Genomic DNA, 22525 nt, shown 5'->3' on the forward strand with positions numbered 1-22525 from the left:
ACTCCATCTTGAACTGTTTGTATTTCCCCTGAGGTTGAAAGATCTATAGAACAGATCAGGAGGGTAGTAAGGATTCAAACATGAGATTTGGCCCTCTGTTAGGTGCTAGACTTTTTATTGCTGTTGCTTGTAGTTGAAACTTAAAGGCTAAGGTGGTGACTTACGTTTTCCTTTGTCCTGGTGTTGTTGATGTGAAGGGCCAGCAAAAGACTGCAGGATGTCATGGGGTGGGTTCAGTAGTCTCACTGTGTCAAAGAATGCTGTCCACAGTGCATCTGTTAACAATTTTAAGCCATGTGTTCACTCCATTTAGATGAGCCTGCAGACTTTGTTATTGCTTGATTATGGAAACTTGCTGTTTTACCAGAGTGGCTGAACATAGCACTATGTTAGGTAGTGAATAGAAGACTTTTTTTTTTTTTATTGCTATTCATTGCCCTTGACTGACTGGGGTATTCCTGTGTTGCAGTATTAGCATCACTACCTCTTGCTATCCCCTTCCTTCGATCTGTTTCCGAGATCCTGTGAGCGACTGGTTTGAAAGCTTGGCTGAGTGTTTACACTGGAATGTTCGGAAGAAGCAAAATAACTTTGCTGTTGAAGAAGAAGAATTTTGAGTGTCTACATCTAACAAGACTCACGGGAATGGAAAGTGGCAGTATCCCTTCTATATGCTTGGATTTTTAAGTTTTTGGCTAACAAGTGTGGTCACCATCTCAGACGTACATAGTGATTATAGTTTATATCTGTCTGATCTGCTGATGGCTGGAAATTGTGCTATTTCTTGTCCACCAAGAGTAGGAATGGAAGAAATTAGGCTCTGATTGTTGTAATCTGGTGTGAATTTCCTTCAAATGAGCAATCTGAAAATTGATTATTTCTGATTGGTATTGACAACCACATCTGTAGATTTGGTTATAACCTATAACTTACCAGTAACATGGTAGGCTGAATGTAGATACATAATAGAAAAGTGGCATTAAAATAATCCGTTTAATTTGGTATATTTGTAATTCCATTTAAGACTGCTGTGCATATAAAAGCTCTACAAAATCTGCTTTTTAAAAAAAAAAAAAGCTCCTGTTTGTTAGCTTAAATATGTGTTGCCCAGAAGAGCTCCCCATCAAGACAGCGCTTAAAATACTTTCTCCTTACTTGCAAATGTGACACAGTGCGAAGAAACACCCATGAAGAATGTTTTTTATTAATAGATGGAACTAGTAAAAAAAAGTATTTTTTTTAATATATATATATATACACATATATATGTATCTTATGCCCATTTGAACAGTGTTTGACCCTTGGCTGTCATCACTGTGTAAACATCCACAAATAGCATGGACAAGCATTAGCATGGACTTGGTTGTTACAGTGATCTCCATTTTTGTAGCTGAGCTAGTTCGTAGCTCTGCAGTTCCTGTTGGTGGGAATCATCAGTGTGTTATTTTTTCTTATTACTTTTGTTTGATTCTCTGGAATAAATGGTACCATAAGAGACTGTAAAGTAAAAAAGAAAAAAAAATTCTCCAAGTGTTCAAGAAGAATCTGGACTTCAATTACTACTATATTGTCTAGTTCCACTATTGTCTTGAAGAAAAGAACATCCTATATGAGGCCTTGAGTGCCCTCAACTGCCATAGATACCTTCCAACTCTTGGTGCTGAGTAATACAGAAAGGGATACTGCATTGGTAGGCTGATAAATGAGAGGACACATTCCCAGTAGAGTAGCAATGGTGCCTTCAGCACACTCAAGATATTCTAAGTCTCGTATTTACTTTTTTAAGATGCTTTCAAATGTTTCTAACTTCTCTATGTACATATTTTATTGTACGTGCTTTTATGAAAGAAAAAACAAAACAAAAACAAAATCCAACAGAAAAACTAGTTGGGGAAAAAAAGGTTTGTACTGTACTTTAAATGAAAAATATCAAACCCAAGTATAATGTTTACATTTATGTTCTCTGTGGTGCAGTCTCATGATCATACTATCCAAACTTTAGCATTTTCAGAGTCTTGCTGCATTGGTCATTAAAAGAATGGATGTTATCTGTTAAACTTAAGCCTATGGCATAATATTGTGGAGGAATTAATTTACTGATGAAGGTGGGATTTCCGTGAAAGTGGAGTGAGAAGCTCTGTTGAACTTTTCATGATTGTCTTATGTTGTTTATGTGGTCCAAAGTGGTAATGGGAAATGTATTGATTTCCAAACTCTGCCTAACCTGCTGTCCTCTGATGGTTTAAATGATGTCTCTTCCATTTTGGATGCTGCCCTAGTCTGTCTAATTTTATTAAATCCAGGTGAGAGCACTTTTCCATAAAAGAGAAGCAAACTCTTGATTAATGATACAAATCACAACGAAAATGTGTTAATATAAATTAATACTCGGTTTGTAAATTTGTAAAATAGAATATTGGTTTGATTTGGTCTAAATAGACAAATTTTGTGATATCTTGGAGAATATCCAGATAGCTTTTGGAATTTATCTTTCACTTGAATCTGCAGTAATTGTTTTATCACTGTTTTGAAGCTGCTTACGGGTTTCCTAGGTGGAGTATTCAGTTATTTAATAACTGTTTACTTTTTGAACTATAGAAGTGTCGGACTATTTGCTTTGAAACTATTTTATTTAAACATGCAATAATTGAGAAAAGGAGCAGGGTATAGTGGCTGTATAAATGTATTGTTAAGTTGAAAACAAGCAGAATACTAGGCACGCTAGGAAATGGAAATCATTTTGTGGAGGTGAGGCGAAATGATTAATGAGCCTTATCTAGTATTTTTTTAAAGATAAAACTATATTCAGCACTTTTTATTTATGCTTTTTATAATAGTAAAGCTATTATTGACTAAATTGCCGAACTTTCATTTTCAGAGTGCATAGTTCATGAAATCTGTAATCAAAACTTACCTAACTACTTTCTCTAGATTAGATCTAGATTAGGAGTTCTCTTTAAATTTATCATGTACTGCAATTGCATTACTGGCTTTGAGGCTTCTGCAGTTTTGCTTGTGCAAGTATTCCCACTTGATAACAATCTTATTTGGATCACTGATCAGCCAAGTAGAGAGCTACAATTACTGACTAAAGGAAAGAAAGTCATGTGATGACTTTAGTCTTTGCTTTTTCTTCAAAAAGCTGTGTTTATTATAATTGTACTAGCTGCTTTACATCAAAACACAACCCAAATTGTGTTAATACATTACAAACTTGTCTAACTGTACAAAGTCCCTTTTTAAGGCCTTTAATCTGCAAACCAGCAATTCACAAGCGGGCTAGTGAGGTTTAAACAGCACTCAAGTTTTGCATATTTAACTGCTTTAAGTGTGGGTAACTTCTGTTCAAACCACAGCTGAACCAGAAAAAAAGCTGTAATGCAGACTTGGTTATATTGGCAATAAAAGCTCATTTTGCTGATGTAGCTTACTCAAAGTAACTTGTTTAAACTGTACTAGTAAAATAGGTTTTTGCTGATGAAGAGCAGTGTTTCTAATATAAGGGTTTGTAAATGTCACTGTACCTACAAATCCTTTCCAGTCTACAAAGGGCCAAAATGGAAGCTTGGAAATTAATTTTTTTTTTAAAGTTATTCTCTAGTAGAGAGTTTAAGAAGTTATTAACAACTGATGTAGTATGGAATAAAGCAGTGTACTGAATTTCTAAAAGAGGAAAAATCCTGTTACATATTGTTAATGCTTTGAAAACTTGTTTTAAATATTGTTGAAAACAAATATTTTTCAATCCTTTCAATAAAATCTTTTTGTAAAGTTGGATTTGTAAAGCAGCACTTTGACTGTTGAGAATATAAAATTACGTATACAGAACTACTTGCTTGGAAGGCAAATGTTCAGTGTGGGTTTTTGATACATTGTCTCATGGGACAGTACCATCCGTTTTCTAGAAATATACCTAAGGCTTTTTTGAATGTGTATGTCTGATACTAGTCTTTTCTCAAAAGTTTCACAATAAAAGCTGGATTTGCTGTGCAAGTTGAAACAAATCTTCTGTACGACTAGTTGGGCTGCATTAACTACTTTTTTTGAAGGCCCAAGAGTAGAAAAATGAGGAAAGGAATAGTTAAGGGCAATAATCTGAGATAATGTCAGATAATTTGGACACCCAGTAAATTTAGGATTGAAAATGTAGTTTAAGTGCCCATTCTATCTTTGCCTGTGCACATTGTGGCCAAGTTCTAGACACTTCTTCCATGAAACTTGTGGCTAATAATCATGATGTCTTTTTATGATTTCATAATTCACCTGTAACCTATTCCAACACTTCATACAGGTCCAATGATTGATAAATGTGAGGAAATGTCTTATGCAGGTAATACAGCTGCTTTTAAATGGAGTTCATTTGCTTTGCAAGGTACCTTAGAGTTTTCTATCTTCTTATGCCTGGCTAGTGACAAACTCTTGCTGTCTATGGCCAGAATAATAACCCACCATTTCTGTGACAGTGGCACTCTATTGCCTATGCATAAAGCAGGGAAACAGCACTGCCAAAGGCTGGACACTTATTTTTACAGATGAAGCTTTTGAGATAGTTCATATACAATTTGCTAGTCCTGTCTTGCCAGAATGAAGGCTTCTTACTGTTGTCAGTTTAAATGGCCCAGTTCTAGCATTGAGAGCTGTGATCACCATAGTTTGCTGAACCAGCAAAAAGTACTCTCCATCCCCCCAGAGTCTTTCCAAGCTGAGGTATCAAAAATTTTGGCACAAAAATTAATTGAGCTGGGCTGATTAAAAAATGGCTGTATCAATTTACCTTGGGTTTTTAAGAGTTAGGAGAACTTAAAGTAGGCCAGAATTGGCCATAAACCTGTGTGAAGCCTGAGGCCATCTTTTTCTAGTTTTGCCCTGCCTTGCCCGGCAGCGTGTCTACATGATAAGCTGAAATGAGTGTTGGTACCAGCATGTAGTTTAATCTAGATTGTTCACATAGGCATCAGGTGGCAGTATACATTACAGCCATCTTGGGAAATCCAAAAAAAAATCTCATACTGGATGTGAAGGTCAACACAGCTTGTACTTGTTCCTGCTGTTCCCTGAAATACTAAATCTTAATTTAATCTGGGTCTCCCTTTGTGTGCAGCAGTCCTACCTCTCGATGACAGTCTCATGCTCCTTGTGCAACTGCGAGATGCCTTACTGCATTGCTAATTAATGAAAGGAGTGGTAGAGAAGCATATAGCGTTTACAGTGGTATTAGGATTTGTTTCATAAAAACATGATTATGTTCTAAAGACAATTTGAACTAGCTATGCCAATTAATGACTTATTACTGTGGGGCACAGGATTGCAAAGCCTAAATGCTCTTCCTTACTCTGTCAGTCTCTGTCTTTCTGTGCTGTGTTCTTTTAACTTTTCTGGAATCCAGATTAGTATCAGCTGTTGCACATGTGCACAGCAGCTTGAAGCTTTTTTTGAGCGAAGTCATGAGAACAACAGGGAACAGTTTGGTCTCACGTATTGTCCTCAAACAGAAAAGCAGGAAGCTATACGCAGAAAAATGGCATTAAAGCTACCAATACTTTGTAGTGATGGGAAAGTAGCAAGTTGATTCATTTTTTCAGTAATGCACAATGAAAAATTGAACTCAAAGGCTTGAACAAAGAACAGGTAGAAGATAATAATGCAAAAATGAAGTGTATGAGTGGTTTGGACTCTTTCTTCCTGTTGGGTGCGCTTATTTTACTCTATATGAAAAAGTAGCCTCTCTACATGCTGTTTTTTGAGAGATTTCTCATACAGCATGGAAAAGAAGATTGATCGCAGAGGGGAAAATGTTTGTATATTTATCAGTTGTTAAGAATTTGTGCCAATTACCTAAAACTGAAATTCCTTTTACATGTTCTGGGTAAAACTTGCTAAATGCTGTTGACAGAGGAGGTTCTTGATGACATGTAGAGCAGTAGCTTCCATTTGTTTGGTATAGTGTGATTTGTTCCCATTGTTTTCCTCTTCTATTGGCGAATACCAATAAAAAATGTGATGAGTAACTTTGCATTTATCCAAAGTTAACTTTGGAATTAGCTGGATTAATCTCCTGCTTTAATAATAGAAAATGTGAAGTTGGTTGTCTGAACCAGTAGGTTTAATGATTATCTACATCCAGGATTAGAGTGGCTGGGCAAAAAATAAAGTGCTACAATTTAGAGTAGGCCAAAGATACTGTCTGCGGATTATGACAGGATTGTGTATCAGGAAACTTTCAGAGATTCAGCCTAGTAGCTCTTATCTACACAAATACTAACTTAAAGACCTTGTGAAAAAGAACAGGCAGATTTCCACAGGAACTTAACAAGACCTTAGTCAGGAATAAGAACATTTTTCTGTGAAAATATGACAGTTAATTCTCCAAGGCATAACAATATGTTTCTGCTTTGGGGGAGATAAATGTTTGAATGTAATCACAACTTTTTTCCTTTTAATGATACAATTGTTTCTGCCATCTCCTTGTTATGAAGATAAAAGGCGCATAGCACAAGCCTACTTTCTTCAGCTAATTTTGACTGAGTGTAGGCCTACTGCATGATCAAAGTCTTCCCTTACTGGTCCTGCTCTAGGTAAGACCTGCTGCTTGTTTGCTAGTTTTAGAAAAGGATTGAATATGCTTAATTGTGTTCCTCCATTTCAGCAACAATTCATAGTCACATTTTGACTTGTGGAATGAAGTCAGTCATCAGCTGGTACGCTCGTCCTTTCTCTTGATACTGTCAGCTGTATGCAGTCTGACCACAGACATTCAACCTCTTCATGCCTCCATTGTGCTATCAATAAAGTAGATTTGTTTCAGGTTTAGAAGACTAGGATGAGAAAAATATTTTTTTATAGAAGTTTTGAGATCATCCTTGCACATTTCCCTCATAAGCTGCAATAAACTATTTTAACTACTTCTGCAGTGTACAGATACCTCCAAGTTAAAGATGTATCTGAAGAGGAGTATGATGGCAATGTTCATGGCACATGTGAATTGCAGTTCCAGCCTCTTCCATACTCAGTTTGTAAACAGGCTTCCCATTGAACTCGTGCTGTTGACACGAGAAATAATTATCCATGCGCAAACTGTGTTTATACTTTATTAAAAAATCGACAGCCAGTAGCTAAAGGTTCCAATCAATAAAATACCAAACTTTTAAATTGCAATATTAAAGGCTTAGTTTAACAGTCAGCCTGGTGTATGAAATGGCACATTGGTTAGATACACTATAGGAAGGCATAAGATTACATTGCGTAGTTTTCATGTGTAGCTGGGATTTAAAAAAAAAACAAAAAAAATTGAAATATTCCTCCTCTGACTTCAGAACAAGAGCCCTAGCCATTCTGTTGGAGTTAAGCCATCACACAGCCATAGTGGAGATCAGGGAATACAGCTGTCACCGAAACAACTTCAGTGCTTGGCCTCTGTTCAGCAACAGATCTGAGTTGAGAAATGACGGTAGGGCAATCCACTTCTAGATTCTGGTATGTAAGATGGATGTGCAAATTATTATTATGTTTGTGTATATCCAGAAAAACAGCATTTATATTAACAACATTCTCTACTCACATGCATGTTGTGAACCTCCTGTGGTTACAAAGCAACATCAGGAAAACAAGGAGTGAAAGATGCATTGTCCTGTCAGCAAAACTCACTGAATCGAGAGGATTACAGTTAATTTCCCGAGAGCACTTTGCTTTTTAAACTAAGTTACCAGCTGTGCTGCTATAGTTCCCTAGCACGATACGAACCAAGAAATGTATAGATGTTTTTCTGAGCAACTTCCTCTACTCTGTGAAACTGACCCATTGTCTTACATCCTGAATGCAAGTACTCGATCAGAACTTCCCCGGCTACGATTTCACTCTGTAAGAGCTGCAGATAGAACACAGGGGGGATGCTCAGGAGTCGATCCTTCCATAGGAAGAAAACACTGTGGGAAGAAAGGAAGACCAGTCAACACCAACACCCAGCAGCATTTATGTCCTTCTTGTAAAAGGAGGTATGGGTAGTTTAAGATTAGTGGTTCTCTAGGTCCCTTTATTCTGTCTCTCTCGGTTATTATAAGGCAGTTATACAGCATAATGAAGAAAAATTACATGTATCTTGTATAGAGGACATTTTTCCACACAGGTCTGTTTTTCTGGATAGCAGCGATTCTTATGTAGGTTAGAAGCAACTTTGACTAATGTCAGTTTTCTTGAGGGAGAAATCACGTTACGTTCCATCCAATCTTCTGAACTTTGTCAAGCCAGTAAATTCTGAGGCTGCAGTACTGCTTGATGTCATTAGGGATCTGCCTTTTATTATGACTATCCCTAACTATTTTCCTGGCTCGCCAAGCTCTCTACTTAATTGTGACTGTCATACAATAGGCTACAACCTTCATAGTTAAGGCAACCTTTTTAAGTACTTACTTCTTTCTCTCAGCCCCTGCCCAAAGCTGCGGTAGACATGAATCAGTGCCCAAAACAAAACAGATTTTATTGCAACAGAAATGCAAGAGCCGGTAATGAAAGCTGCTTCCAGAGTGTAAGAATTCCCTTTGCCCCACTCCCTTATCACCTGCAGGAAAATAGAGACATACAACAGTCAACACCTAGTGCCACAAAACCCTGAAGCCATAAAATGCAATCAGCCAACCACTAAGTTTCTGAAAGAAGTCACTGGATAGTAACTGGGGGGGCGGGGAACTGGTCACTTTTAAACTGTCTTACTTTCCCGATTACATGATTCCCTGGGTGCACGCTGACTCTAGCTAAATGCATCCACCATCTCATCTCTGCAGCACTTAAGTCATATCAAAACAGTATTGTGCCCAGACTGAAAGAACGATTAAGCTGGAGATAAGGAAACCAGACTGCGTCTTACATCTCAGTTTCTTTCTACGGTAAAATACTGAATGAAGTTGTGTTCCCTGGCTGTCATTGTAGTGTTATTGTCACACATGTCCAGGGGCCAGCTTCCATGATCCCATTTTCATTCATGGCTAGCCTGATTACTGTGCTTATGACAGTAGTAATTGCCTAACCTGTGCTTTTTTGAGAGGTCTGACACAGATAAAATGGCAACTTTTAATTAAAAGCAACGTGTTTATATCCTGCAGCTATCTACTGCATTGAAGAGGGGTCACTGCTCCCATGAACAAAGTATCATCAGGCATGTTAATACTAAGATGAGAGACCTCTGCAAAAATCCAGTACTGAAAGAAAGATACTAAGATCTGGCAGTATTCTTTTCCCCCTTTCCTGCAGGTTTGAGTCATTGCCCTAGCAGGCCTAGTGATTGTCAGGATGAGATTTAAAAAAGCATAGTTCTGACTACTTTGATTTGTTAACAAACCCAATGGCGTGTATTCCAAATCAAGGCAGGTTATGGATGTCCTGGCCAGTTTTGGTGCAATTAGTTGGTTTGTCTATTAAGTTCTATCAATTTTCCTGTTTACAGGGTTGTTAGCAGCTGCTATGTAGAGTCAATCTAGCAGCCTTTTCAGAGCTGAAGTAATTAACAGTAAGTGCAGTTTACTTTTTTTTTTTCCCTACCTTTCAGGTAGTCAGATAAAAGATGTTAAAAAGAATTGGTTTGAAGAAGTGACTACATTACAGATCTCTCTAGCAGAGAGGAGTACTGCATTGCATGTCCATGCCCTCATTTGCTGGTCACTCTTGCGTGTTCATTGTTACCATACAGAATTGGAAGGAGACCTAGCTATTTTCAAGTTGTCATGTTACTCTTAATGTCAGAAGCCACCATCTGTACTTTTCTTCCTAACTGCAAGATAAGTAAAGTATAGCCACCAAAGACAGCGTGTGGTCCTTCTGTGCTTTGCCAGATCAGACAAACAGGCCTGTGAATAATTGGAAGAGCCTGATTTGACTGCATACTTTTAATAGAACCCCAAGGACTTGGATGACTGCAGCCACTGGACTCTTATCAGTACCTGGAGACTATTTATGTAAAGTATGAGAAACACTGGCTGCTATCAGCATTTGAGTCCTTCCCGTGATGACCAACCTGCCTTGCCCTTGCCCTTCTTCCTTACCTCCTTTCACATGTGTTGTGGGAGTTGCTGGGGTGCCCCAGTGATAAGTGCTTTATCGCTATTATAGTGCCAAAAAAATGCCTAAGACTGGAGTTTGTTGGGCTTGCATGTCTCTTGTTTTGGCTACATCAGGATCGACAGCTGGTGCCTAAGAAATGCCTAAGAAATTCTTTAAAATACAATGACTTGAGGCCCTGCAGGTGGTCGAATGCTCTGGCACCACTTGAGACTTCTTGTGAAGGAGGGTAGGCATTTTTGAGGAGCTGTGTATCTTGTACTGGAGGATTTTGTTGTATCTTGCCCTAATCATTCCGGACACTTTGCCAGTTGCAGAGACTTCCAGGGCCTCTCCCTCTAACTACTCAGTTCAAGAGCAATTTGACATGGTTCCTGTCTTGAAAAGTTGATCCTGAAGAGGTAGGACGTGCCTGCTGCTCTCATTGATTCTAACAGGAGCTGCAACAAAGGGGTACGCTCAGGAATGAGGCACCATGTTTTGGGCCCAAGGATCCAGTAATGAAGAGGAGGCCTCCAGCCTTGCTCCCTGTTATTGAGCAAGTAAGTTTGATGAATTACCGTGTAAAGCAGGTAGATGAGATAAACTACTTCAGGTATATTCTGACCCAGAAAAATCCACACCAGAGGTTTCAGTTCTTTCAAGATCTGTAAAATAAGATGAGATATATACATAACTTTATAACTTGTTGCTATATACTCTATAAAGGCTATATATAGTTGATTTTTCAATAGCATTTCAAATGTTGGTCTAGCTGAGTTCTCAGTTGTAACTTTGTTCTCCTCTTGCCTTCTCTACCTATGTTTTTTTAGCAGGAAATACCATCTCTGTTTTCCACTGAGCTGGGCCAGGAGTCATGTTGGTGAAATCAGAACTGGTTGTTTCATGGGCGCATCCTGACAGCTGTGTGTGATTTGAGCCATCTCGGCATTGTCTTGAGCTCTGCCTTCTAATGCTTACAGTACAACTCCCAGCTAGCTTAAATGGAAAAGCAGCTGACTCAGAAGAGTTGTATTTACGCTGATGTACTTTTTCTTTGGGTACGCTCAGATTTTTCTCTTAACAAATTAATGTCTTCATAGCTAACAGACTGAAAGCACTCTGACTTTTTTCTCCACCTTTGTTTCTACTACAGAGGAATAAAGTCACTGAGAACTAAAACGTGGGAGAAGCAAGAGGATTTAACTGTCAGAAAAACTTTGTTTCACAATTAACCTTGGGACTTGGGAAAGAAGAAACGATGGACTGCTTTCCGGCAGGTAGCAACTTTCAGCGGTCCTGAACTGGAAGGGCAGGTCTGAGCAAATGAAAGAAAAACAACTGAGTCACTGCGAATGAAAACAGTGACTGCGCCAATGCTATGATAAGATTTGATGCATCTGATCAACCACAGATTCCCCCCAAAACCAATATTGATTCTTCTGCAAGGGTCAATATGTGAACCTCTACAAAAGTATTAAGGGAATTGTCCCTCCCCTAAGGAGTCTATTCTTTGCCACCTCTCCTATTGTCTCTGTTTTCGGTGGTACTGCATAGTGCTCCTCTTAAGATAAGACCAAAAGGGAAAGGAAAACGAAGGCTGAGAAACAAGAGGAAGGGGGAAAGAGACAATTAGTAATTAACAGGAGAAAAGAAAGAAAATAAATAATGGAGATTAGGAAAAATAAATCCACTAAAGTAAATGGGAGAGTGTGTATATAAATAGAAGAAAAATAATGAAAAATCCCCTTGCAAAATGGCATGTGCATCAACCCAGAAATAAGGGAGCATGAGGTTAAGCTGTGCTTTCAGGTACTGTGGTTACCAGAAAGGACCATGTATGAGGCATTTCCAAGTTTTTCCTTCTATTATGCTTATACTTTCTAGTGGGTTATGTGTGCCTGCATACCTTTCTTACATAGCAACCTCATAGTAAGAGAGCACCAAACAAGACAATGATAGAGGTTTCTCTACTGCTGCATCTTTCTGCAAGCAGCTGATTGTGAAAAACTTGTCTGAACAGGGTAATGAAAAGGAGTTCCTATTGTCACCCCTCTGTCAAACTGTCTACATGCTCTAGCCTGAGACAGAATCATTTTTACCTTGGATGCAAAGCTACCAGACAGACCCTTATGAAATGTATCCACCTTTTCTAAGTTGCTGTTGCCCTGCAGTGCTGCCACGTACTGAAATACAGCGCTACATTTTTTTTCATTAATTTTACATTTCCTATTTCTTAGTTAGACAAGAAGCTGTTAACTTCTTCCAGCAGAGAAGTCAGTAATGTACCTAGACAGGGTAAAAAGTAGCTTTCAAGTAGTTCTAACGTACGCAGTTTTGAGCAAAGGGCAAGAACATGTACTTATCCCTAGGACATTGACTATTACTAGTTGAGCTATTAAGAAACACGTTTGCTATTGATGAAAGCATAAGGAATATCACATACGTTAGGACAAGAAACCATCTAACTGAAGCACCTCTTTCTTTTCTTAAAAGAAACAGTGCTGCTTTTAATGCCTAAAGGCAAATAAAGGATAAGCAAAGAACTCATAATCTGTGAAGGGCAACGGGTCAGATCAACTTTGTTTCTGATGGTGGGGGAAAAGTGGCTGAAAGGTTTACACTTTAAATCCTAGCAGGAAAACAGACATGGTTCTGATTACTCCCTTCTTTCCACACCCGGTACAACTTCACTGAAAGCAAAGATCCAGTGCTTCACAAAGGTATATAAGGAGCTCCTAGGAGGAAACCAAGCTGTTTAATATCCCTGTCTGCATTCCTAAGTGTCACACTCACAGTTAGTCCTGTCTCCATTTTTCCTTGCTAGATAGCTGTTAGTGGCCACGACACTCCAAAGTTGAGGAGAAAGATGATTCTGTGCAACTACTCACCTCAAGTTACTAAAGTATTTTAAAAGCACAGTGCTTGGTGCTAGCTCCATTTTTAGCATGAAAGCAATCAAAACACTTGAAAAGCTGTATTTCAGCTGTCAGGAATTTGGCTGAATGGCTAAAGCAAACACCCAAGGAGTCTAAAAACCCAACAAACCCAAAACCCCCTAACCTCCTTCCTGGTAATAAAAAACTCACATATCTGATGTACTTTGGCCCTGATTGTGCAATCATTCTTGGAACAGAGCTCTCAAGATTTTGGAGGAAGTTCAGTCTGACTGACATGAAAAACTAAATTTCAACTTCACAAATCCTTACGTTAACCTGAAAACTGCCACTCACCTTCAAAGAAGCTGCCCAATAAAGGACCACTCATCTTTTTGGTATGGTTTTCTAAGGATATAAGGCCTATACAAGTCTCACTGCATCTGTATATCCATAATAATTTGGAGGACTGTTGCAAGTTTCACCTAACTTTCTCAGAGAGGTAGAAATATTGGAGATAATGTGATCTTATAGGTTTCATTACAGTAGGTGATCAAGGACTGAGAATAAAACAAACAATGTCCTTCAGAAAGGAATAACGATAGTGTGACGTTTCATCGTGTACACTCAGTTGAGAGACACAGATTTGTAAGAAACCTGACTTCATTATTGTTGGTGCTCTTGTTTTCTGCTGGGATCCATTCTGGCTCCCTTCCACTTAGCAGTATTACGTAGAATGGGATGGCTGTGACTTCCCAGCCTGTGATAATTGCTCGGGGTGAGAACTTGTAGTCTCAGAAGTTGGCTATCCTTGCTAGTGTGGCTGTTAGCGTAACACTTACTGCGATGATGCTAATGGTCACCTTCAGGCAGGCCCAAAGGACCCCTGTTGCCGAGATGATGTTATGTAGAAGGGTGATCTCATGCAGGCTTATCAGCAGAACACACAAGCAGAGCTGAAAGAGAGGAGGCAAAGATTTGGTAAAATTGTTAGTTTGAGACCATACAGCCCACCAAAAAATATTTGACGCAGACTCCCAGCAACAGTAAGCTGGGCACAGATCTAAAGCCTAAAATTTTTCCTCAGAAACTGACAAACAGTACAGAATGGGACATGAGGACAGATGTACTTCCCTGTATGCCATGTTAGCAACAACAAAGAACAGGGAAGGCAGTAGGATGTGCTCCAGATAAAGCATAAGGCAATACAGGGTAATACATATCAAAGTAAGAATGAAAGGTAGCGTACAGAAGTACAAACTCTTTCTAAACAGATCTTGGGTTCCTTTTGCTTGTCTGTAACTTCAGGTTGCTATCTCACGCTGATTGCCTTGCTAAGTCAGGCTTCCCTCTCCCATCCCAGTATCATTTTCTCAAACGCAGGAGACAGCTGGGATGGCTGGAAAGCAAAAGACTGTAGGCAGAGATGTTGTACAGTGATAACCTTTCTTATTTTAGGAGGCCATGTTGCATTGGAGCTTCTGGATGCAATTTTTTTTATGGACAAACTTCCCAAAAATAAGTTTCAGTTCTCCTTTTGGGCAGGACGAGGATAAAATATATGTTGATTCATTTTTTATGGATTTTAACTAAGCTTCCCTATAGCAAACACCTGGAGAGATGACCATTATTAAGCTAATCTTATCTAAAAAGTAAGATACAGGCAGAATTGCTCTAGGAAGTTAATAGTTCAGCTCAGCTAGTCTCAGATTTTCTCAACAGGAGGGAAAAAAGGGAACCCAGGGGAGAGGGTTCTATACCTGTGCCTGAAGATCAAAGGTCAACATGGAAAAACAGAGGTTCAGCATGAAGTATTGCGACTGTAGGCTTTCTAGAGCACCACCCACTCGAAAGGCCATCATGCTTTGACTCTGAATGAGGATGATGGCACAGATCACATCAAAGGAGCCAACCAAAAGGATCAGAATGAAGCGGGCCTGATGGGAAAGAGAAATCAGGATGTGACTGGCTGTGCCAAAACAGGGACAGTCTTTAATCTTCCCACTGGAAATAATAAAGGAGTAAGGAGAACCAGGCTGCCTATTAATAGCATTGTAATAGACAACAATTAAAGATGACAGTTTGCCACACTGTTAAGTGGCAAAGATCACGCCATGATTTTTGCCATTTGTTGCAACCACTTGGTAATAACTGTAAACTCACCTTGGCTATTTTGGTTTACGTTACCCTCGATGTAGTAGTTTTACAACCGTTAAGAGAAGCATAACCTCTGCACTCCCTGTAATATCATGACGACTTTTAGCAAGGTTTTGTTTGAGGTTTTATCATACAGTTTGAAGAAACAGCTTTCTGTGATAGAGACTGGCTTTAAGCTTCCTGTATGGCATAAACCACCTGGTAAGAATCTTCTCTATTTATTTCAATGGGGACAGTGGGTTATTCTGAATGCTGTACTTACTAAATGGTGGAAGACATTGGTTTTGTCTGGGTTGTATCCACAACTTTGCTGGCATTCACACTAAATATCTGCTGCTTTAAAGATGGCTGAAGTAGCAAAACATCCTTCATAATTACACTGATATAAGAATGTTTATACTAGTATGCCTTATTCTGCCTCAGAAATTTTGCTCAGGAAGCAGGAGTTACAGTAATCCAAGTTACTTTTATAGTAGTAAAAAAAAGTCCTTAATAGTACATCTTCTACACCAGGCTTTACTTTGAGGTTCTTGTTTAATATATAAACTGATGACTGGGATCCATACCTTAAAGTAATTTGCATCTCTTTGATGCCTGTTCCTTATTGACCCTAACAAGCCAGTTTGCTGTAGATAAATATGTTTAAGTAAATGTACAACTGATATGTAAATTGAATAGGCAAATTCTGCTTTGCTGTATCTTCCTAGCTTGGTTGCCATCTCTTCTATCAAAGAGTAATTTTTGGATGACTTCACAGCAAGGAGCCTCCTTCTCACATTTGTGATAAACGTGTGACCACAAAAGGGAAGGACTTCTGAGAAGCACGGCAAGTGGAAGTTTAACTACAAATCTTAGTAACGCATAGAATACAATCCTTGTATTAAATTTTATTGTTATGAAGTGCAAACAAGATAATCTGGAATGGCAGTACCTCCCCTAGCACATTGTATTTTTTTTGTTTCCTTGCAGCAGGTTACCATAACTCTCATAAAAATACATGGCTGCACTTACGGAGCAGTGGGGCTAATGGCTGTGCCCTTGCATATAGACTTGAGATTCCAGTTCTGTTTGTAGGTTAGATTTACGTGACTTTAGGCCAGTCATTTTATAGATGGAAATCTGAAGGAGAGTAGGTGAAGTGAAGGATACCTTCTGGAGTAATCCTTTGTGAATAAATTCTTTGATATTTATGTTACTTTCAGATACTGCCACAAAGAAACCCATAGAATAGCTCAGAGAAACAGATTTGCAGTGGTGGAGGTGCATGTTTTGTTACTCAATGGTAGGAATAATTCAGCCTGATTTTTCTCTGTTATCAGTGCCCTTATCACAGCTGTCTTGCCTTTCCAAGATTTTCAAATCCAAGATGTGGAAAAAAGCAAAATTAATTTAAACCAGGAGACTAACCAGGAGTTTTGGCTTTTGCTCAGCAGAGAGAACTGTGAAGTTGACAATGGAACGAAACATCACTAGCAAGATGGAAAGAACAAAGACGATGAGCTCCTGGCGATTCTCCTGCAGGATTCCTCTAGTCACATAGTATACACAGAACACTGGGAAGGAGAAGGAAAGGTCGGTTACCAGGTGAACACAAATTGCACATGGTGCAATTTTTTGATATGCTTGATCCAGATGACAAAATGGAAGTATCAGGACTGTGTAACTTTGGCTCCTCAGTCAAGAGTGTATCTTTATACTTACTAAGGAGCCTGAATCAGATACTTAAAATGAGTACTCTCCCCTGTGTTCAGCATACAAGACATGAAATAATTTGTTAGATTTTTAAATTACTTGTGAAGTAACACTTTGAAAATGGCAACATATTCGCTATCCAAATTAATCAGCAGCTGTGGCATGATATTCTAGTAATACTATATTGAACAGTATGTTGAACAGTATATTTGAATTCAATGATGCAACACCATTTTTATTAAAGAACTGAAATTACATTATCTTCCCAGTGAGAGTAATTCAAGTGACTAACAAGCCATTTACTACTTGTACTCATACCTCTACAGTATTGTTTGCGTGGTTCTGACCGCTACAAATGGGTTGTGTGTTGAATTGAATTTAGACAGGCTGGATTCCTAACAGATTATTTTTCTTGTGGAAATTTTGAAATGCCCCACCCTGCAAACTATAGTCCAGAAAAGAACTGGTTCGGACAAGTTCTGAGTTACGTTTTTATAAAATACATCAAAACCCACCACTCTTAACACCACAGTTAGCTGTCAGTGTTGGACCCTATGCTGTTTTGACAAAGCTTAAATAAGGAAGAGGCTTTCCTTTCGTAACAACAGGAATCAGTGCTTTGTTCTTATGTAGGATGCTCCTGCAAACACTAGTTAATTGTTACCATAAACAAAGTAACAATAGATTTCTTTTTCCAGAGGGCTACTTCCTGGATTCCGCACATCAAATAATCTAGATTTTTTAGGCTGGGACATGGGGACAAAGCGGCGTAGCAGTTTTCAAAGTAACATAACAACTTCAGTCTCTCTAAAAAAACCTTCTAGTGAATGAACTTCTTTTTCACTTAATTATTAAGCGATTGAGAAAACTGAAAATGATTGGCAAATTACAAAGTGACTCATATGATTTTTTTGCATGCTTGTGACCTCAGGAAGACCTGAAAGATTTAAGACAGTATTTCCTTGTTTTGAAAATTCAGCTGCTAAATCAGAAGAAGTCTGTACAAATAATTTGAAAACAAACTTCTTCTGAGCATTAAGATTTTTGCAGAGATAGCATATGCACATTTCTGAAATAAAGGACATCCCCTTGTTTGTGGTAAGTGAACATTTTCCAACAAATTAAATCCCAAACCCTCTTTAAAGTAAATCTCTCTAGTGGTAAATCCAAGAGATTGTTACAGCCAGGGCATCTATGTTTTCTTTAAAGAACTATTATCAGTTCTGTCAGTCTTTGTCTAGCCTATAGGAAACATGGTTTTGGCATGTTTATGGAGGTTAGCTTACACATCTTGAAATCTCAAGGTAAGCCAATCACAGTTTTAACACATTCCTTGAATTATGTTATCTTTACTGACTAATACATTGAAACAACTTTTGTTTACATTAAACCTTTGAAATCTGAAGTAATGTTTTAAAAATACACTATTTTTCCGGATTTAAACCAGAGGCTTGTGAGAGGCATGCGCTTCTTCCTGTGTGTGTGTTGCAGCATAGAATACTAATTAGTATCAACAGAAGGTAGGAGGGGGTAAAATAGATTAGCAAGCATGCTTTCAACTTCCCCATTTATAACATCATGTGATTCATTTGGTTTGCTATGAAGGTTCTTCATTTTTCTCTGAAGCACAAAACAGTGATTGCTAACAAAAAAAGCGTGACAGATTGGAGGCACCAATGGTCTGTCCTAACATTGCAATTTTTGTTGGTATGCTGAGTCCTGTGTGAAAAGCTGCTAATCAAACCAGGGTTTTGGAATAAAAGTATTGTTTTATGTGTCTAATTATAGAATCTGGAACAAATCTATTGTCTTTGTTCCCTCTGGGTAAAAGCGTGAAAGCTAGAAAGCAATGACTGCTTATGATTAGCGTGTCCTTCTTGTACACAAGGTGTTACACCCACAGAGTCTATTCTTTTCTACATTGTTTTGGCCAGCGAGCCAACAGCCAAGACCTGCTAAAGCCACTGCAGAGGACTTCCTAAAATACTTACAGTTGTATTTATTTTCATGTTAAGTTTCACTTCTATTTAATACAAATGGACCCAGGAATATGAACCTAAGTTTCTACTGAAGCTCTAATTGCAAATATCCAGGGAAGTTCGGATTTTCCTTCCAGTAGGACAAAAATTATTAGACAAAAAAAAAAAAGAGAGCTTTAAAAAAAAAATGAGGTCCTTGTTTTCTTTTATTAAAGTATTTCAGGTGAAGCAACATCCTTGCAGGAACTTAACACAGAGAGATGACTTAACGTTTTCTTGTTTCAGATCAAACTGTGTATGTTTGGTTTCTTGCAATGTAAGAAGGTGCCTTGAAACCAACCACAACTCAGGTGTAAGCATGGCTCAGGTCAGGAGATGTACGTTCTATGACAAGCCTTGGAGCGTGGACACCTCTGAATTCCCCAGCATATTATGGCACAGATGTTTAAATGGGAAATGGTAAGCTCTTTCTAGCACAGCTGAACATTCAGTATATCTTACATAAAGTGACAGCTGCCTGAAAGCAAAATCCTTGCCAGATCTGCCTAATGAAACTCCAGTAAGAAAGCCAATTACAGCAAAACTTCCTAAAACTTGAGTATTTTTTCGCACTCTTCACACATGAATATTATTTTGGATGACACCACATCCATTACTGATCCTTTCCCTAAAATACTACTGGGAAAAGCATCTAGGTGGTTAGTGCTAAACTAGCAGAAGATTCTACGTGTAACATTATCAGGCCAAATGGAGTGAAATAAGAAACTTCAGTTGCTGCTTAATTACTACCTTGGGAAAAATTGCGTTTGTTTTAAAATACAAACAGTATGTTTCTTACCAACTCCAATTAACTGAATAAGAGAAATTGTGAAATCTTCCTCAGTTTGTCGAACAAGTGTCTCTACGGTTAGCCCTATCACACTTAGCAGAGACAAAATAGTGACACAGAAGTAGATCTTCACAGGAAATGATAGCTCTGAACAAGGTTTTATCTGTAAAGGAAGAAAATGTTTTAAACACGTAATGCAGTATAAACTGGTTGCTGTTCCTAAGAAACACATTAAAGCAAGTGTCGTCGGCTAAACGACACGAGTGCAGGGCTTCCATTGGAAAAAGGAAGAGAAACTCTCTGCGATTGAATTCAAACTGCAAAACCGCTGCGGAAGGGAGAAGTCCAACTTTATTCCGTGATCAATCTCAGCCTAGATTTTTCTGGTGTTATACCTACAGCCTGCCTTCTACTTCTCTCAGTCCCTCGCGATGTTCAGCAAGCAACTTTTTCCCCGTACCCCGTTATCCAGACTTTCGGTTTTAGAAAACTGCGGACAAGGGTTCACTCCTGAGCGAGGGGCAAAGGATTTGAGCGAGAGATTTTTATTTTATTTTTTTTTTCCCCATTCACCCCAGGCAGCCTAAATCTCGGACACCCAAACTACACCACGCTAGCAAAAATAATTTTACTTTCTCGTGATGTTTGGCAGTAAGGAGAAAAAAAAAAGGCTGGGTGAAAAAAAAAACAAAAAAAGGAAAAAAAAAAAAAGGTGGTCGGGGGGGGTGGGGTGGCCGTTGTTCCCGGCGGGGTAGCGGGGTACTCACGGGGCCGCAGGGCGTGGGGATGAGCTGCCGGTGCCGGGGGGTGAGGTTCGGCAGAGGGGGGGCTGCGGCGGCGCTGGAGGGGGAGAGAAGGGAAAGGGGAGAGAAGGGAAAGGGGAGCGGAGGGACGGACGGACGGACACACGGTCACCGACACCGGCCTCCCCCCGCTCCGCTCCCGGCCGGAGCGAGGCCCCGCGCCGCCGCATTGGGCCGTACCAACCAGAGGTGGGTGCGGGGGGGGGGGGGGGGGTGTCGGCCGAGGCCCCTCCCCTCCCCACGCCCCCCACCCTGGTAAGGAGGCGGGGGAGCGAGGAGAGCCGTCCCCCCCCGCTCAAGGCTTGGTTCCGCCCAGCCTCCTTCCCTTCCTTCCTCCCTCCCTGCCGCGAATGGCGCGAAGCGCTGCGGCCTTCTCGCCGTTACCTGTCGCCGCCGCCCTCCTCCTCCTCCATGGCCGCTCCGGTACCGTCCCCCTCCGGTAACGGTACCTACATGGCTACAACGGTCGCGCGAGGGTTCCGGGCAGCGCCCGCACTTCCGGGGCAGGCTGAGGGGGACGGGACGTCACTTCCCCGTCCCGGGCGGGAAGCGCCCTCGGCGTTCGTTCCCTCCTTCCCTCACTCCCGTTCCCCCCCCCCCCCCCCCCCAGGGGCCTGCGCCTTCTCCTCAGCCTCGGGGGGTTCCCCGTTGCCCCGCCGGTGTTGCCGAGCGACCGCTGGTCTCCTCGGACCGTGTCAGGCGCTGCGACGGTTCCCTCCCCCGGAGGGACCGGCCTCCCGTGAAAGGCCTGGCGGGGGGGGGGGGGGTGATCGGCTGCTGCGACCCTCTCTTCCTTTGTTTTTTCCCCAATTTTTTTGTGGCGTTTTTGTTTTGGTTGGTTGGTTTTTACGTCCCGGTCCTTTTCGTAAAATGGCCTCCCGTTGCCCGCCCCGCGGTGACGGGGAAACAAACGGCAACCGTGACAAAGGGGCGCAGGCCCCGCGCCCTTCTCCGCGGAGGCGGCTCCGTTCCCGGAGCTTTATCCCCCCCCCGGGGGTGTCCGTTGCCGGAGCAGAGCTGGTTCCCGTGGACGGCATTCTGTCCATCCAACCCACCCCTTCCCTCCATCCCCTCCGGGCGGAGGCGGTGCGCGGCTGGGTCCGCCTTCCCATGCCCGAGGCGGCGGCGGCGGCGCGGCGGGGCAGGTGAGAGCGGGGGCGGCCCCGGTCGGCTGCTCCCCTCCGGGGGTGGGAGGTGGCCGGTGCCTTGAGGACCGAAGCCCGGTTTGAGCGGGAGAACCTCTCGGCTTTGTCAGTGGGAAGCCGGGAAGCCCCCCCGCCCCGGCCCCGGGTGCTGGCCGTGATGCGCTGACCGGCCTCGGGGTGCTGTCGGCGGGAGGGGAGAAAGCAGCGGTAGGGCTGTGCTGGTCCTGATGTAGAGGAAGATCCAAAGGCCGTTGTCTGAAAGCTGCTGGTTCAGCTGCGGCATTCCCTAAGGAGGGAGGTGGTCGGTGCTACCTCTTGCTGCGACGCTGGTGCTCTCTGAAAACTCCTTGAGCCGGCTCGGAAAGGACATGGTACAGCATCGCTCCCTCGAAGGTCTCAGTCTCGATGGGGAAGGCAGAGCTCCTGCCGCTCCTCCCGTGTTTGGGATGCTCTGTCAGCTCCGAGATGCTGCTGCATCCAAAAACGTGTGCCTGCGTGGTGGCTGGCTCTGAATGCGAGGAGGGAAGATTTTAGGACTGGGTGACGAGAAATGCACCTGAAGTGCAAGAAAGTACTGAGCTATTTCACTCTTAGCATCTTCCCCTCTGTATGGGAGATGTTAATAGTTTTGCAACTGTATTTACGGTCGGTGCTTATAAACATCTTGGAAGCTCTCGTTATCATTTAGTGAAACAGTGTTAATAATTACAGCTTACTTGGGATGCTGAATTCCGTGCATTCATTGTGTTGGAAGGAGCATTTGGGTGACCTGTGTTGCATAATAGTAGATTAAGGAATACGCACACCGAGCTTCTGTTTTTTCACGATCAGATTAACCTTAGTTTCTCTAACACTTGCAACGTTTTTTGAGCTTTTATATTTTTGTGCAAGGTGTAAAGGTGGCTTTATAGAGTTCTTTGTGGATTTTGTTAAACGAAAGTATCTGTCTTTATATATAGGCACTAACAAGAGGTCAGAAAAAGGGTAGCAATGGCTTTTTATCTTCACTGTTAGATGG

At 40.9% G+C, this 22525-nt stretch overlaps 2 protein-coding genes and 1 long non-coding RNA gene across 11 annotated transcripts in view; 2 read left to right on the forward strand and 1 right to left on the reverse strand.

Moving 5' to 3' along the window:
* NADK (NAD kinase) overlaps positions 1–3842 on the forward strand; it is a 44093-nt gene extending 40251 nt beyond the window's left edge. For all 5 annotated transcript variants that reach the window (XM_075027200.1, XM_075027199.1, XM_075027201.1 and 2 more), the window contains one exon: positions 470–3842. In XM_075027200.1, coding sequence (XP_074883301.1) covers positions 470–617 — 148 coding nt within the window. In that variant the 3' untranslated portion in view covers positions 618–3842. The remainder of the gene's footprint in view (positions 1–469) is intronic.
* A 3232-nt stretch (positions 3843–7074) lies between these two features.
* Positions 7075–20895, reverse strand: LOC142030831 (uncharacterized). Of its 5 annotated transcripts, XR_012650319.1 has the most exons (10): positions 20747–20894; positions 20327–20399; positions 19569–19722; positions 16467–16612; positions 14663–14839; positions 13745–13858; positions 10608–10694; positions 8407–8554; positions 7559–7922; positions 7075–7470 (listed from the first exon to the last, which is right to left on the reverse strand). XR_012650319.1 is itself a non-coding variant. In XM_075027206.1 (9 exons), the coding sequence occupies exons 1-9, from the start codon at positions 20773–20775 to the stop codon at positions 7891–7893; spliced, it is 960 nt and encodes a 319-aa protein (XP_074883307.1). In that variant the 5' UTR covers positions 20776–20894; the 3' UTR covers positions 7075–7890. The 5 variants fall into 5 exon arrangements, 3 of the variants coding, with proteins under 3 accessions (XP_074883307.1, XP_074883309.1, XP_074883308.1); XM_075027206.1 differs by having other exon boundaries at positions 7075–7922; XR_012650320.1 differs by lacking the exons at positions 7075–7470; positions 7559–7922 and adding an exon at positions 10032–10487 and having other exon boundaries at positions 8421–8554; positions 20747–20895.
* On the forward strand, positions 10455–12943 carry LOC142030834 (uncharacterized). Its single transcript, XR_012650322.1, has 3 exons — positions 10455–10589; positions 10860–11087; positions 11183–12943. It is a non-coding gene; the product is annotated as an uncharacterized LOC142030834 (long non-coding RNA).
* Positions 20896–22525: the final 1630 nt, after the last annotated feature.

This window comes from Buteo buteo, chromosome 5, assembly GCF_964188355.1.
Source record: "Buteo buteo chromosome 5, bButBut1.hap1.1, whole genome shotgun sequence".
In the NCBI taxonomy this organism is placed as follows: Eukaryota; Metazoa; Chordata; class Aves; order Accipitriformes; family Accipitridae; genus Buteo; species Buteo buteo.